Source organism: Colletotrichum graminicola (assembly GCF_000149035.1).
Source record: "Colletotrichum graminicola M1.001 genomic scaffold supercont1.9, whole genome shotgun sequence".
NCBI classification, from domain to species: Eukaryota; Fungi; Ascomycota; class Sordariomycetes; order Glomerellales; family Glomerellaceae; genus Colletotrichum; species Colletotrichum graminicola.
In genome coordinates, this window is record NW_007361013.1 from 1,005,451 (window position 1) to 1,021,805 (window position 16,355).

Consider the following 16,355-nt stretch of genomic DNA (forward strand, 5'->3'; position numbering starts at 1 on the left):
TCTTCACCGGATTCCAAGAGGCGCATTGATATGCACGTGTAGCGTAATGGTGTGAAGATCTCGGATATCTCATTTTACACACATCAGTGACTGCTCACCGTATAGTCTTGCGACGCTGCCCTCTCGATTTAGCATGTTGCCAATCCACAGCCTCCCAGCTTCAACTGTACTCGCTCCAAATTTCACAATGACACAGGTCCTGACCCTCGCTGCGGACCATAGGATGCCATCCTTGGCCTCCATCTCTATGCGCTTCATCCGCCACAACTCTTCCTCCGTGAGACTGCTCTCCTCCTTAGCTTTAGCCTCTGCCGATCTGAAATCCCTCGCACCAAGCCGCGGCAAGACGCCAAATTCTTCAAGAAAGAAGTTTCCCAGGGCATGCATTTGCGGCCCTCGAAGAATCAACGTCCCAAAGAGCCCGTTCCCGTGCATAGAGTCTCTCAAGGACCTGCCAACTAACCCTTGACTATTTCTGTCCAAGATGACCGTGTCCCGCACAAGCAGGCGGTTCTTGCTTCCCGGAGTTTCTCCCGATAACCAGACTTCGTTGCGCCCTGTCCACTTGACAAAACTCCAGTCCTCGCCGCGTGCCGTTCTTCCCTGCGTCACCCAGTCCAATAGACACAGAGACGCGCTGGGGGAGGCTGTGAATATCTGCGTCTGTTCATAGACGCTCCCATCAAAAGGCTGTACTGGGTCCGGCAGCTGACATATACCGGCGTTGTCTTCGATATGGACCTCGAGTGTCTGTCGCGTGACTATGTCGGGGGATGCGGACTTGAATATTTTTGTATGGCCCTGGGTGACAACGCTAAGCTTTGACTCTGGCAGAGCGCGTATGGATAGATTGATGCTATCCCCTCCGACGAGTCCGCCGCCGTATGACAATAAGAATACTAAAACGCTCTTCTGGTCGGCTGCCGGCGTGGGAGAGATGAGTTTCAGAGGGTACTGGTACGACATGGCTTTGAGGCCCGACAGGCCGTTCGGCAGCACCCGGGCTATGATCTCGCCCTCGCCGGCCGCTGAAGAGGACTTTGGAAACGGGGAATCCATCGTTGGCCCTACCGGTGCGTGTTGAAAGATGGTCGACGGGTTCCAGGGGCCCCTCTGGCAAGTCATTCCTGACTGTAATAGGCGTCCTTCAACAATTGTGCCAGGTCAGAAAGGTGCCTGAGAAGCTAGTTTAGAGGAAGTCGAGCGGCGAATTGGGACACATGCTTCGGCGGATCCACTCAGCCCAATCGTGATGTTGGTTGTTGCAGTTGTGCGAGACGGCACTGCCAATACGTAATTGGATTGCTGCTTGCTTGTTATAAAGTCAAGTCCATGAATGAGCGGGAAAGGTCCTGATAAGGAGTACGTACCGGGATGCCGCCGGCAAGCTTACCCCGTCCTCTACCTAGGTCCCCAGTGTATATACGGATACATACAATGAAGACCACAAGCAAGTACTCGACCGTGAAAGACCCCAGGCTACAAATACATCCAATAGTGAGTTATCCCTTCAAATATACAATGAGCCGATTGCGATCGGGGATACCAAATGTATTGAGACGACGCATGTCTGGCAGCCGGCATGGAACATTAGCAGCTCATGAGCTTGACAGTCTTCGAACTTCAAGGATGCGTGAGTCTGGACTGCCGCATAATAGGCAACGCTCCCCCTACAGAACCCCGCCAAACCAGCTGAACCTCACTGTTTACCTAGGTAAGTAGGTAAGCACCTACACAAGTCGCTCAGCTGATAGACCCCAAGATTTAGCTGTAGGGCCGCTGATTTCCAGTAATTATCGGAGATTAGATACTGTGTACCCAATAATCACCTATATTAGGTGCCTAGGTAGGTAGATTGCGGACGGTTGAGATGGTTAGGTACCCGCGTTTTGTCTTGCATTTCCTCCCGCACCATTAATACAGTGTTTTCTCGCCAAAGAGTGTCGTGTCTCGCACGGTACGTCACACGGGTACCCCCATTTCCATCCACCCAAATCCGGCCATCCTCCCACTCGCGAAATTGGAGAGCTCATCACCTAAACATCCTCGACATAAGACGCACCGACTGAACGCGACAATTTCCTTCGTATGCGCCACCCCTCCGAACCCTCGCTCATCGGCGCAAACTAATTGTCGCGATTGCTGCCTTGGTGTTCGTGTTTCAGCGATTTTGCCCTATTACCTTTGCGCAACAACATGGAGAGCGCGACAGCATCCCCCGAACCCGAGTCGTCGCGTCGTCGATCCGGACGCGTCGTGCGAGCCCCCGAAAAGTTCAGCCCCGAACCAGTCACCGCCCCCAAGCGCAAAAGAGGCCTGGAACAGGATGATGATGATGAAGGGAACGACGATGACGAGCCCGAGACGGATGCCACGATGAGCGACGCCGCCGATAGCGCCGACGAACGCCCTCGCTCCAGACCCAAGAAGCGATCAGGCGCATCGCAAGGGACCCGCGTAAAGAAGCCCGCAACTAAGAAACCCAAGACCAACGGGGTGGCCCCATCTGGTCACTCCGCTAGCCTGCCATCCCGTCCGAAGAAGTCGGTGAGAATTGCTGATAAGCAAGGAGAGGGCCTCTACGGTAAGCTAAACCCACCCTGGAATGTTGTTCACAGTCCCGTTAACTGACACGTCTCTACAGCCGACGTTTTTGGTTCGGGGCTGCCCTCAGATGAAGTTGCCGACAAATGGCAGACTAGATACCAGGCCAACGATGCCCTTGCTGTTGTCGAGCTCGTCAATCTGGTATTGCAATGTTCCGGCTGTGATCTCGAGATTACCGAAGACGATGTCCGCGACCCTGATAACTGTCAGGCTCGCCTTACCGAGCTTCAGGATCTGTTCCAGGAGGTATAGACGCCCAACCCTCTGTGCGAATCTTCTACTCTGCGAACTCGTGCGCTAACCTGTAGCAGGAGCAAGTAACGGAGTACCCTCTCATTTCCAGGGCGAAAAACACCAAAGCTTTCCGCGACCTCCTGACCGGATTTTTCAGGGCTGTTGTGCGTAGTGTTCACGAGACCGACATCCTCTACAGCGACGCGACTTTGATGGAAAACCTCGTCCGCTGGATAGCATCCATGTCGACTTCATCACTCCGTCCTTTCCGGCACACTGCGACCACTGTCATCCTCTCCCTTGTGCACGGCTTGATCGATGTCGCAAACACTCTTGATTCCCGCATTACTGCTATCGAACAACAGATCAACCAAGCCAAGAGAGGCAAGAACAAGGCCAAATTGGCGGAAATGCAGCGCACGCTCGACGAAGCCAACAACAACAGAGAGCTATGCGGCCACCATATCAAAGACTTCTTCGACACTACGTTCATCCACCGATACCGAGATATCGACCCGCGTATTCGGACAGAGTGTGTCGAGGCCTTGGGGTCCTGGATCACTGGTCAACCAACAGTCTTCATGCAACCCGAGTATTTGCGCTACTTGGGCTGGATGCTCTCGGACGTGGTTGCTTCAACTCGACAAGAAGTCCTCAGACAACTCGCACGCATCTTTCGAAAGGACATTCAGCCGTTAGGCCACTTCATTGACCGATTTCGGCCTCGCCTCATTGAAATTGCTACCAAGGATGCTGAGGTGTCTGTCCGTGTCGCGGCCGTCTCTGTCATCAACGTCCTCCGGGACGCCGGAATGTTGGAGCCAGACGAGGTTGACTCTGTTGGCAAGCTCATTTTCGACAGCGATTCCAGGATCAGGAAATCGGTTGTCAACTTCTTCGTCTCCTGTGTTGAAGATTCCATCGAAAGTAAAATGGAAGAGCTTGGTGGCCAGGATGCCCTGGATGAGCTCTTTGGCGAAATCGAGGACGACGACTACAACTCGCCCCGCAGCACGTGGGTCAACATCAAGTGCTTAGCGGAGAACCTCGCGGCGTTTGATGCGCAGGTTGAAGGCGAGCAGCAAGACGGCAGCTCTCAAGGCCTCGCCGCTGTGGCTGATGTCACGCAGGCGAATGTGGCCGACACTCGCATATCGCTTGCTTCCCAAGTCCTTTTCGAAAAGGTGCCCTACGTAAAACAGTGGGAGGTGCTGGCGGGGTATCTGCTCTACGACCATACTGTCAGCTCCAAGTCCAGGTCCAAGTCACATGGTGCCTCCACTGAGATTGCTTTTAAGAAAGCCGTTGGGCCGGGGGGTTCAGAGGAGGCTATCTTGCTGGAAGTCCTGGCCTCAGCAGTGAAGATGTCGATGTTACAATCCGCCGAGTTTGAGAAGAACAAGAAAAAGAGCGGTCGCCCGGAAGTTGCCGAGGCTCAAGAAGAGACAGCCTTGGAACTGGCAACCGTGATCCCGCAACTTCTCAACAAGTTCGGGGCTGATCCTGCTACGGCTACTATTGTCCTGCGAATGGAACACTTCCTAGACTTGGAGGTTTTCCAATCACTGCGGCAAGATTCGACCAAGTATGAGAAGTTGTTGGACGAGATCAGCACACAGTTCAACAGGCACGACGATAAGAGGGTTGTTTCTGAAGCTGCCGCTGCTCTCCTCCATTCTCGCCAATATGACGAGCTCGAGGAGCTGACTGAGGGAAGGCTTGCAGTTCTGTGGGAGAACGTCATCAATACACTGCGCAGCTTCGACAAAACATGCGAGCTCACCATCCGCGGCAACCTGGAAGAGGAGCATTTGACAGCACTCTCCACCGTGCTCATGAAGATCAGTGAGCTTGCTCGCATTTCTGATTGCACAGAAATCCTCGAGACCGAAGGCCGTGCGGCTGACTCAATGTCATCCACCATTGAAATCCTGGTCAACATTGTTCGTCGGGGCACATTCAACGAGCCCAGCGAAGTCGACGACTTGGAGGACGAGGCCACGTCCTTCGCAATCAAGGGAATCCAATTCTACTTCATGTGGAAGGTGCGAAGCTTCCAAAAGATCATCCAAAGCGGAGCCGAAACCCCTGATTCTGTCGTGGACCAAATCGTCGTCCTGCGCAGGAAGTATGACACGGGCCTGATCAAGACTTTGTCGTCACGAGCTGTCATTGACGAGATTCGTATTTTCGCGACTGGTGCTCTTTGCGACATCCACGTCCTCTTTGGTTCCTTGCGAAACTGGACAGAAGAGTCCCGCGGAAACGCTAACTACAAGAAGTTCGCGAGGCTCACACACGAGCTCGAGCCCAAGCTCTTGCCTGAGCTCATCTCCATCTACGACGGCGTCGAGCGGAGCTTTGCCAAGCGTACGAAGAAGATCCTCAACGAGCCGGCCGAAGACGAAGAACCCATGGATGATGACGACTCTGACGAGGAGGAGGATGAGGACGAGGGACTAACTCAAGAGGAGAAGCTTGCCATTGAGCTCAAATCTGAAAAGGCACTCTGCGAACTGGCTGCCAAGTTTGTGCTCGCCATAGTTCAAAAGGTCCTGGATCAAACAGGGCCCCACGCCGGCACGCTTCGCAAGCGTCTCCTCCGAAACCAGGGCAGGCTCGGCAAGAACTTTGCCGAAGTAGTCGCTTACCTCGACCCGTCCAAGGTCCGGGAGCACCTGTACGGCAAGAAGCAGGCGCAAAGGGCGAAGACGTCGGCCAAATCCACTGCAGCCAAGCCCGCCCGGAGCGAGGAGATCGTTGTCGACGATGACGACGATAACGAAGAGGAAGACGTTTTCGAAGAACCCGAGCCTGAGCCAGAAGAGGGCACCAAAGAAGATCTCCGGCGACGAGAATTGCTGGAAGAAGAGGAAGAAGAGGAGCCTGACGTAGAGGAGGCTCCCGCCAATAATGATGCAGACGACGACGATGTATTGGGCGACTGAACGGTGTTTGATCTGTCAACTTTGAGCCGCCGCAGAACTGACACGCAGGCACGGTTCGGTTGTCTTTTGCTCTGTTCATATGATGATGGTTCTGGCTTGGAGACCGTTTCTATCCCTCGTGTGGTGTGTTTGTGCGCTGGCGTAAGATTGCTTGCTTACAGAACACCTTTACATATCATTTCTGCTTGGACTGGATGGTAATGCCGGACGGTGACGGCGAATTGAGAGCGCCGGTGTGGAGATGGCTCATTTGACCAATGGCGTTAGAAAAGGGTTCAAAAGACATTTAGCTCTTATGATAGCTAACACGACGCAACTTCTGAAAGTATTCTCGGCCGTGCGAAATCCCGTTGTCGCGCTGATGACGGTCTTGCCTCCCCCCCCTTCTCAAATAGTATCATGAACTCGCACCCCATGCCAAACCTTGGGGGAGGACTCTTGCTTCCCTGCCTTCATCTGTTGTAGCAAATCTTGGTCCCGAAAAGTCCAAACATCCTCTTCCATCGCCTCCCTTCACCTGCATTTGCCTCGCCTGGATTCGGCTCCTTGACCTGGATGCCATATTGGTGGATGCAGCACGTGAAAGGCCGGTTCGAGATAGTCTCAGCCTTCTTCAACGGCCCGCTGGGTGCCTCGTTATCGGAACTGTCCGGTGGCCGGTCGCCCGTCATCTTCTTTCCCACCTTAGCTTTCTGCTTCTTGCGCTGCTCTGCTAGTTTCTTGGACTTCTTCTCCTCGAGATCTCCCCAGAGGATGAACATCCTCTCCCGCAGCTGCGCCAGCTTCTCGGGGCTCGCGCGGAGGTCACAGGCTTCCATGTCCGTCAGAAGCTGCGCGTCCAAATTAGTCACCACGACCCACAAGCTATCATCTTTCCTGCTTTTGGAGTTCTCAGGCACAGTCGCGACGCCCTGGAGATGCAGAGCGAAGCGCCATTCCCATCTTTGATCGCCTTTGCTTGCGAAACCATTCAGTGTGCCTTGTTCTTCTTCTTCTTCTTCCTCCGACTCCGATTCTTCGCCAGAGTAGTCGGAGAGCGCTTCGTATTCTGATCGTTGCTTGCAGGCGCGGGCAAAGTCCTGAAGCCTGTTCGGGTAAAAGTCGACTACGCGGGCGTTGATGCGGTACCTGGCGCAGTTAAAGGGAAGGTCGAAGGAAAGGGGAGCGCCTTGGTGAGTCGTCTCATACTTTACTGGCTCCAGAAGGTCCGACACAGGGGTTATCGGTTGTCCGGGATGTTCGGCAATGACCTGCGTGTTGAGACCGGCGTCTACGGGAGCCACGTCCTGTTTTGCCTTTCCGTTGACATGGGCCCTTTGTGCAGCGCGTTTCTGCTTTGAATTCAGAGATTTACCCTCCGGTTGGCCCGGCGCCGGCCGCTTCTTGCTGTTTGTCTGTGTCGATTGTAGGTCTTTGCGCAGTGCCTTCTCCTCCTTCTCGTAATCCCTCTTCCTTCTGATGGCATTTTTCAAGCTCGGGGAGATGTGCTCGGGGTCCTCGGTAACATCAAGAACGTCGACAGAGATTTTCTTGTTGCGAAAAGCGTTCAGGTCTTCGCGGAGGTAACCCTCGAGGTTCGAGCCGTTTGAACCGTACTTGAACTGGACGTTAAGTAGATGGACCCATGAACCATTCTTGACTCTGTGTCTGATGACAGTTGCATGCGGCTCATAGCAAGTGACCTGAAGGGTCCTCTTGCCAAAAGGACCGTTCCAGATTGACGATTTGCTGTCTTTGGTGGTTATGTAACCGTAGGGGTCGCCATCCTTGGACCTCGCGCTGGTCTGGCCAGTTCTCATGTGATTGAAGAAGCCTGAGTTCTCGGTATAGTCTGAAACATAGAGCCGAATTTTGTCGCCATAGTCATAGTATTCTTGGACAACTTGCGCAATGATGTCATGAAAAGTACCATCTTTGGCATCTTTGAGTTCGCAAAACTTGTTCTTGACATTGAGTGACTGTATCTTGTGTATTTCGAACTCTTCGGGATCAGGAATATAGTCCTTGTTGACATGATGAAAGAGCCAGGACACATATTGCTCGGCTTTTGGAGCCGTGGGGTGATTCGAATGAGGCCGTGGGAACCTCAAGGGGCAGGATGCAGGCTGCCCAGGACTGGGAGGGATCTTGGCCGCCGGGTACACATGGACGACTGTCCTATGGTTTGTTATGAGAGAGAATGGGTCGCTGCGCTGTCGCTGGTACTGACAGAGGTCTTTCAGTACAACCGATATCATCTTAAAGAGCAGTGGCATGGCTTACTTTCGCTTTGTAGACGACAACGATATCCCTCAGCCCAACATCGGGCATGCACTCTTCGGGCCAGAATATGATGAATTCTATTTTCCTACCCTCGCTTGAGGCTGAGAAGTCGGTAACGACTATTGTAGCTTTCCAGTCTGGGAAAGGTCAGTGACCACGCCAGGCCAGTCCGGCGCCCTGGGGTTTTGCATCGTACCTGGCCCTTTGGTGGATATGGGTTGTCGAAAGTCAACAACTACGCCAATAACACTGACGAGCTCTCCCTCTGCCACCTTCGCCTCCCCATCCAACAGATCTGTGATTTTCTTGAAGTCGGGAGGAAGATCCAGGGTTGTTTCAGAATCAGACCCAGGCACTGCCATGGTGGACTGGGATGGCTAGATGTGTAAGTGTAAGTCGGAACATGTGCCCACGAGGATGTCAAAGACGCGGCTGAGGTCTGGCTCAGCAGATTGACAGTGCAGAAGAAAAAAAGCTGCCGAAAGTGTTTTTAAAAGAAGGCCATTTGCAAGTCATTCAACAGTTGTCCGAGGTCCTGTGCTCGGTGCTCTTTGTCTTGGACCGCCGCTCTGTAACCAGATTGGCGACGCGTCTACTGGTTTGGGGACGCGTTGAGTTTTCTCCACCATGAACGGTATGTAGGTATGTATGGCATGTGTGTCACCTGGCGGGCTTGCTCGTGGGAAGTGCTTTGGTCTAAAAAGCACCCTGTCAGCATGTGCACAGACATTTTTGGATGGGGAAGACAGAGGCGGTATCACAGCTGCTGTCAGTGCTGAGACCGACACCTGGCAGCTGCTGTCAGAAGGAAGGCCCGTAAAAGAAAAGCAGACCGGAAGCCTGGGATTTCGAACATGAAATCAAAGAGCAGCTCGCTGAGAGGTACTTTGTTAGCGGCCCATGACATAATCCCCTGGGAAACCAGGCCGGCCAAACACAGCTTGGCAGGCTTAAAAGCCATGGCGGGGCGGCAGTCTCTGGTGAGAGTATCCGTATCCGTACGGAGTATCGGTACTTGATCCTTTATTGAATTAAGCCGTCTTGCCACGACTCGGCTATTGAATGGCAGCAACAGACCAACAGACAAAATGAGGTGTCTAACTCGTACAAAGGTAAAATAACTTGCTGAGTCCTTCTTCCAAACAAGAGCAGTGCAAAAAACCGAACATAAAAAAAGTTCGCTTGCGGCCACTGCCACCTATGCACCTACCAAGGATAAGATCGTAACTGGTACCTCCTGCTGGACGGAATCACAAGGCAGGACGCAAGTCATCAGTACTCATTGTCCCCCCATTGGGCTCTTGGAAGGGCCCTACACTTTTCCATTTCTTCGACCCGCTCTCTCTCCCACTCCTCCCCGACTTTCCATTCATCTTCCCCCCATCACCATAAAATTCCCACCCCTCCGTCTGCAACAACTTTTCCACCAAGCGATCTGGCAACCGGATCAGCATCTTTTTTGTGTTGACATCGCGCAACTCTACCTTCCTTTCACTGCTGCGCAATACGGTCCAGGAAGCATCTCTGGATAGAGACGCTTCTTTGCTTGACGCTTTTCCAAATCGGTCACCACCAAAACATTACCCTTTTCCCCTCCTTCCCCTGAAGGACGGCTAGAAAACACTGTCTAGCAACATCAACCGACACGACAGCAAACATGGCTGATCGTTACATTCCCGAGCATCGCCGCACCAACTTCAAGGCGAAGAGCACCTTCAAGCCTGAGGAGCTTCGCCGCCGCAGAGAGGAGCAACAGGTCGAGATCCGCAAGGCGAAGAGAGAGGAGAACCTGGCCAAGCGCCGCGGTATTGGTACGGGCGAGAACAGACCCGGTGCTTCCCTTGGAGCCGCTCCGGACAGCGACGATGACACCGCTCCTACTGAGTCCCAGGTGAGTTTTGCTTCCTCTATGCGCCGCCGCCGACCCCAGCTTGCCTTTGTCGGAACCCCGCCAATACTGCTGCACCCTTCGTTTATTCCCCCTCCTCCTGTTGCTAGGGCGCCTTGCCGCTGCCCCACTTCCCTTTTTCTGCGCGAGTCGACGCAGCCCTTTCCTCAAGCTCGAGCAGCCCCGACCCCTCCATCCGTCGCAACTGTTTGCCGTCAAGATGGAAACGCTGACTAGCCCTAGCTCAACGAGGACCTCCCCCAGATGGTCCAGGGTGTCTTCTCGGAGCAGATCGACCTCCAGATCCAAGCAACTACCAAGTTCCGGAAGCTATTGTCCAAGGAGCGCAACCCTCCCATCGAGGAGGTGATCAAGACTGGTGTTGTCAGCCGTTTCGTCGAGTTCCTGCGATCTCCCCATACTCTCGTCCAGTTCGAGGCTGCCTGGGCGCTGACCAACATCGCTTCCGGCTCCGCCACGCAAACTCAGGTTGTTATCGAGGCCGGTGCGGTCCCCATTTTCGTCGAGCTTTTGGCCAGCCCTGAGCCCGATGTGCGGGAGCAGGCCGTCTGGGCCTTGGGTAACATTGCTGGTGACAGCCCCCATTGCCGCGACTATGTCCTCAGCTGCGGCGCTTTGAAGCCTCTCCTGGCTCTTCTTGGTGACAGCCGGAAGCTCAGCATGCTGCGCAACGCCACGTGGACCCTCAGCAATTTCTGCAGAGGCAAGACCCCTCAGCCCGATTGGAACACCGTAAGCCAGCCTCTCTAATCGCTTGATTACCACCGCCATCTAATGATGTCTGCAGATTGCGCCCGCGCTCCCCGTGCTTTCCAAGCTTGTCTACTCTCTGGATGACGAGGTACTCATTGACGCCTGCTGGGCCATCTCTTACCTTTCCGACGGATCCAACGACAAGATTCAGGCCGTTATCGAGGCAGGCATTCCCCGCCGCCTGGTCGAGCTTCTCATGCACGCCTCCACTTCGGTTCAGACGCCTGCTCTTCGTTCCGTTGGTAACATTGTCACCGGTGACGACGTCCAGACTCAGGTGATCATCAACTGCGGTGCCCTGCCCTGCCTCCTTTCGCTCCTCAGCTCCAACAAGGATGGCATTCGCAAGGAGGCCTGCTGGACGATTTCCAACGTCACCGCTGGCAACTCGGCCCAGATTCAATCGGTCATCGATGCCAACATCATCCCGCCTCTCATTCACCTCCTCTCCAACGGCGACCTGAAGACTCGCAAGGAGGCTTGTTGGGCCATCAGCAACGCCACCTCGGGTGGTTTGCAGAAACCTGAGCAGATCCGCTACCTCGTCTCTCAGGGCTGCATCAAGCCTCTGTGCGATCTCCTGGCTTGCCCCGACAACAAGATCATCCAGGTGGCTTTGGATGGCTTGGAAAACATTCTCAAGGTTGGCGATCTCGATAAGCAGGCCGCTGGCGAGGGCCCCGACTCCATCAACCGTTACGCCTTGTTCATCGAGGAGTGCGGTGGCATGGAGAAGATCCACGAATGCCAGACCAACGCCAACGAGGAGATTTACATGAAGGCTTATAACATCATTGAGAAGTACTTCTCGGACGAGGAGGAGAACGCGGACGAAGGTATGGCCCAGGGCACCGGCCCGAACGGTACCTTCGGGTTCGGCACCAACGCGGCTCCCCAACAGGGCGGCTTCAGCTTCGCCAACGGCGGTGACTCGATGGACATGTAAAATTTCCAAATTGTCAGCAACCCTCGACGTGCTTTTTGCTGATGCAGCAACCTGCCGACATTGGATCAAACCCTGAAACAGCCCCTCCATTTACCCCTTAAACCCTTAGCACCAACCGTCACTCACCCCCCTTCTTCTGTCAGCGGAGCATCGCGTATCTAGCATGCTGAGCTGACAGAGACACAGCATCCCCCACACATACACACATCACGTGCAATCGGCGTTCTCTAATATGGCTTGATGGAAATGATTGGAAGACATTCCCGATTGGGAGACGACAGGTCCTTTGGTAGCTTCAAAGCTCCAGCCTGGGAGACAGGAAGAGAGAAGAACGCTGGTATGGGCCGAAGGACAGGACTAGCAGACACGGACGACGGACTTGCGGCTTCACAGCTGCAGGTCAGGGTCTGGCTGGCCAACAACACCGCATGTGGCCATTGAGGGTTGAACCACCCCAAACGGGAGACTTGGCATGGTGCCCATCGCCTTGTCATGGTTGCAGCGGCTGTGCAGGAGACGGGTCGATTGATGCTAGTGCATCTCGACTCGCAAGATGGAACTGGGCTACACAGCTTTGCTGCCGGAACCAAGTGGTATCCGGCTTCGCAGCGTTCACACCCAACGTTCCACAATATGTGGAAAGCAGTGTCAAGTTGAATGAACAGTAAAAGCAAGATTGTACAAGTACTCTCATCGTGACTTTGGTCCGTGATTTTTCGTCAATGCGAGAATGTCCATGAGGTACCTCTACGTACAAAGTTCGACGTGATGTGTGCTGCGCTGGGTTCCCTTGGTTAACAAGCTGGCCAGTATCAATATGCCTAGGTAAGAGAAGTCATGACATTTCGTGGAAGTGCTCGGTGCTCGGCTGCTGTAGTGTGACGCCAATAGATGATGATGGCCCGTGCTTGGCCGACATTTTTAGCGGCCAGAGACCCCCCAAAACAAGGTCTTGAATTGCCTTGGCAAAACCCCTAAACTTGCACCCCTCCACTATGGTGGATAGGCTTAGGGAAGTGCAACAAGCAAGTGCAAATGCAAATGCAAGGCTGTTGATGCTCCCGGCCGTGTTTGCGCTCAGCCTTCCCTACCACACCACGAGAGCTCAACAAAGTACAATAATTATTGCACGGGTTCATACTTTACACCCATTTGCAGAGAGTATGCCTGCTCACCCAATCGAGGTGACATCAACTAGCCAGGCTTGATGCGCCCTTGGTAGACAGCAGCAACGTCCGCCGAAAACATCGTCAGCCCGAAGTCGTAAGACAGTATCATGGATGGTCGTGTGGTACGAGGCGTCCAGCGCGCAGCGCTTGAGCAATGGTCCGAATTCATAGCCAAGAGTCTTTCTCATCGCATAGACCCGGAAAAGTTCGAGTCATACGTGCCTTTCCTTCAGGTCAAGCACCCGTTGCCGCCCGTCGCCGTTGCCGACCTCTTCCTCCGACCTCAGCCTCACAACCACGAGAGCCTCGACCCTCGAGTACCGCGCTACCTCCAAGTTCTCTCCGACCTGAACTACATCGACACGGCTTCGATCCTCAAATCCCTGTATAGATACTCTACATCTCGCGCGCACTCTCGAGACGCTGCACAGCCGGCCATTGGCGAGGCGCAACCGCTCAACTTGCCGCGATGGGGGAGCTCGTATGCGGCAGAAGAGGTGATGTTTTATCGACTTACGAAGGCCGTGGCGCAGGGCATAGCGATCCAGAATACAGGAACAGGTCTTGAGATAGCAAGCATCATGGCTAAATGGATTGCGCTCTTTACGGATGCTGCGACGGCCTTCACGGTCGACGTGATGGGCCAGCTTCACAACAGTCAAGTGAGAGAGGAGATGGAATCAGCACGCGCCGCGTTCGTGGCTCTTCTTTTGGGTGTCTGCGAAAATCAAGTTGTTCTGAAAGCTCTGAGTAAACCCGAAGCTCAAGGTAGGCGCTCATAGTTGGTCCTGTCTAGAATCACCCGCTGACTTGACAAGGCACCAGAAAAGCCCTATCCGAGAGCCTCGCGAACTTTGTACCGACCATAATGCAGAGTGCTGGTCCCATTGCGACTCGCCTCGATATGTTCCGAACAAGCACGTTAGCGGGCTTCGAGCCCGTCGACGATGAGAAGAGCAAATCAAATGCCGAGATCGAAGACCTCTTCGACTCAACGGTGGCGTTGGACAACTTTGTGATTTCCGAGCTGCCCATTGTCAACTCAAGAGCCGGTCTATACATATACCTGAATGCTGCGGTTCGTTTGCCATGACTGTGGATGGTACGAGAGATGCTAACAAGGCGTGGGACAGCTAGTTGGGCGGCCATTGGTTGATGACCTTGCTATATTCAACTACTTGAACAACCGATATCAGGTAGGTACTCTATTTGTTCTCTATGCAGGGATATCTCTGATACTCTCAGGGCGATGTGCAATCGACGACGGTCGACCTTATCCTCGCCTCCTTTGACGTGTTGGCCAATGCCGCCTCGCGGAATGAAGGCAACCAGGCCGCTCATCTGTTACGCTCGTTTCTGATGAACAAGCTACCCATCCTTATCGAAAGCCTGAGCAAGCACATGTACGGGCCAGTCAATGCCGAGTATTGTATCACAGAAGCCCTTGGCCGTGTTGACACGACAACGTTTCCTACGCTATCGTCGATGTTTGATGAGACTAGGAGCAACAACCCCTTCACGGACTCTGTGAGAGAAGAGTTCTGTTGGGCATGCTGTTTGCATGGCCTAGTGCGAGAAAGCAGCATCGAGACTCTTCTCGGAGAGACCCCCTATCAGTCACTTCCTGCTGGCGGCAGGTATGTCAAGGAAAACCTGGTTGCAGAGTGTCTGGCAGACCCGGAACGAATGCAGGCTCTGATTGGAGAGTTGGACAACAAGGATGGAAATGCTGGCGCCGTATGCCAGGCTTTGACGGAGGTATGCGCTACATCTGCCGCCTGTAACCGTACCTCATGCTGACCACACTCATAGGTAATGGGACAACTCTGTAGGAACAAAGAGACTATGTCTCTAAAGCTTCTGTGCAGCCAACTCGCCCAGAAGCCGTTGTCTCTGGACGTCATGTTGATGTTTGAGAAGCCTGGGACTATCCTTCATCCGCTGTGCGACCTTCTGGACAACTGGAAGTATGAGGAGGACCAAGGGGAGTACCAGCCCGTATACGAAGAGTTTGGTTCAATATTGCTCCTAGTCATGGCTTTTGCGTATCGCTATGGCCTATCAGCGTCAGACATGGGCGTCGCATCCCCTGACTCGTTTGTTTCGAAGCTTCTCGGCCAGGGTCACCAAAGCCGCCCGTTTGATGAGCTGTCAGACCAAGAAAAGGGGCATCTGAACGGATGGATTCACGGCCTTTTCGACTCTGAGGCTGGTGGGTTGGGTGATGAATTGATGTCATCTTGCCCGCCACAAGATTTCTACCTGCTGGTATCGACACTGTTCCAGAACATTGTTCTTGCCTTCAGTACTGGCCACTTGGCCGAGGAGAGCCTCAGAGGGGGTATAGAATGTGAGATTACCACTTGTCCCGGGGCGAACTTGGCGCTAATGCAATCGCAGATCTTGTCGATACCTTTCTTCTGCCGTCTCTTGTCGTAGCCATCACCTATCTGGCTAACTCACTGTGGGTCGAGCGCTCCGACTGTCAGAAGGCGATCGTAAGGGTTCTGAACTCCGTTCTGGCGCCTACTTCAATATCCAATGAGGCGCAGGCTATGCTCACTTCCGTAATGAACATAGTTGCCAAGCCGCTGGAACATTCTTTGAGAGCGTACCAACGATCGGATCCCAAGAGTCAAGAAGTCGAACCCCTTCTCAAGGCAATCAAAGATAGCATCCCCTTGTCTCGGCGGACGGGAGCAGCAGACCACACCGAGCTGGATGCTTGGTCTCTAGGCGGCTTTTCCAACTCTATCCGCCAAACATTGCAGCAATTGGTGCAGTGGAGCATCCACCCAACAATGGATAGAATGCCTCCCGCATACACCCATCGACAGATGCTTGTTGCGCTGAAACTACTAGGTGCGAAGCGACTGCTGCAGCTCCTGTACGAAGACATCAGGCAACAAACAGACACGGGCAGTGGCAGCATCATTTACGATGTAGCAACGGCAATAGTCTGCGCGCCTGACGTCGCCAACACACCGCCAAATTCCGTCAACTTCCTCGATAACTCAGGCAACATGCCTGCCCCTGTCCAGCGGAAGCTGACTCTGCGCGAGGTCTTGAAGTCGGATGCCGAGGACTGCAAGAGGCTACAGAAGACGGACATGAACCTGGCCGAGATTGTCGTCAGGCTACACCGCAAGGTGGAGTCTCAGATGGCTGTTTCTCAGGCTCAGGCCATACAAGCAGACACGATGCTGCAGACTGACCTCGGTCTGGGCCTAGATACCGGCGCAGGCTCTCTCGACGATGCCATGGCGGCCGCGGCTGCCAACGTTGGGCAGGGCGACGGCATGTCTGTGGATAATGTGAGCCTCGACCTGGGCCTTGGCGGAGTTGGTGGAGATATGGGCCTTGGGGGCTCGTCAAACAACGGTGGAGGGTCATTGGACCTAGGGACCGATGACATATTCGGTGCACTCGGGGCCAGCGACGACTTTCAATGGGATAACATGGACCTTTCATAGGAATGATCTATTGCGCTTTCGTCATTGAGATGCTCGACCTGGCGCAAGTACTCA

At 53.9% G+C, this 16,355-nt stretch overlaps 5 protein-coding genes across 5 annotated transcripts; 3 read left to right on the forward strand and 2 right to left on the reverse strand.

Moving 5' to 3' along the window:
- Positions 1–69: 69 nt before the first annotated feature.
- Positions 70–1,059, reverse strand: GLRG_03275 (UreD urease accessory protein; the record flags this gene model as incomplete). Its single annotated transcript, XM_008093960.1, has 1 exon — positions 70–1,059. The coding sequence occupies one exon, from the start codon at positions 1,057–1,059 to the stop codon at positions 70–72; it is 990 nt and encodes a 329-aa protein (XP_008092151.1).
- A 1,137-nt stretch (positions 1,060–2,196) lies between these two features.
- Positions 2,197–5,789, forward strand: GLRG_03276 (STAG domain-containing protein; the record flags this gene model as incomplete). Its single annotated transcript, XM_008093961.1, has 3 exons — positions 2,197–2,584; positions 2,645–2,853; positions 2,919–5,789. The coding sequence occupies 3 exons, from the start codon at positions 2,197–2,199 to the stop codon at positions 5,787–5,789; spliced, it is 3,468 nt and encodes a 1,155-aa protein (XP_008092152.1).
- Positions 5,790–6,241: 452 nt separating this feature from the next.
- Positions 6,242–8,099, reverse strand: GLRG_03277 (telomere-binding alpha subunit central domain-containing protein; the record flags this gene model as incomplete). The annotated part of the gene is made up of 2 exons (XM_008093962.1): positions 6,242–7,987; positions 8,052–8,099. 2 exons carry the CDS (start codon positions 8,097–8,099, stop codon positions 6,242–6,244), a joined length of 1,794 nt encoding a protein of 597 aa, XP_008092153.1.
- A 1,609-nt stretch (positions 8,100–9,708) lies between these two features.
- Positions 9,709–11,659, forward strand: GLRG_03278 (uncharacterized protein; the record flags this gene model as incomplete). Its single annotated transcript, XM_008093963.1, has 3 exons — positions 9,709–9,942; positions 10,183–10,692; positions 10,748–11,659. 3 exons carry the CDS (start codon positions 9,709–9,711, stop codon positions 11,657–11,659), a joined length of 1,656 nt encoding a protein of 551 aa, XP_008092154.1.
- A 1,276-nt stretch (positions 11,660–12,935) lies between these two features.
- On the forward strand, positions 12,936–16,301 carry GLRG_03279 (mediator complex subunit Med5; the record flags this gene model as incomplete). Its single annotated transcript, XM_008093964.1, has 6 exons — positions 12,936–13,596; positions 13,647–13,906; positions 13,962–14,024; positions 14,074–14,586; positions 14,641–15,178; positions 15,229–16,301. The coding sequence occupies 6 exons, from the start codon at positions 12,936–12,938 to the stop codon at positions 16,299–16,301; spliced, it is 3,108 nt and encodes a 1,035-aa protein (XP_008092155.1).
- Between the last annotated feature and the right edge of the window lie 54 nt (positions 16,302–16,355).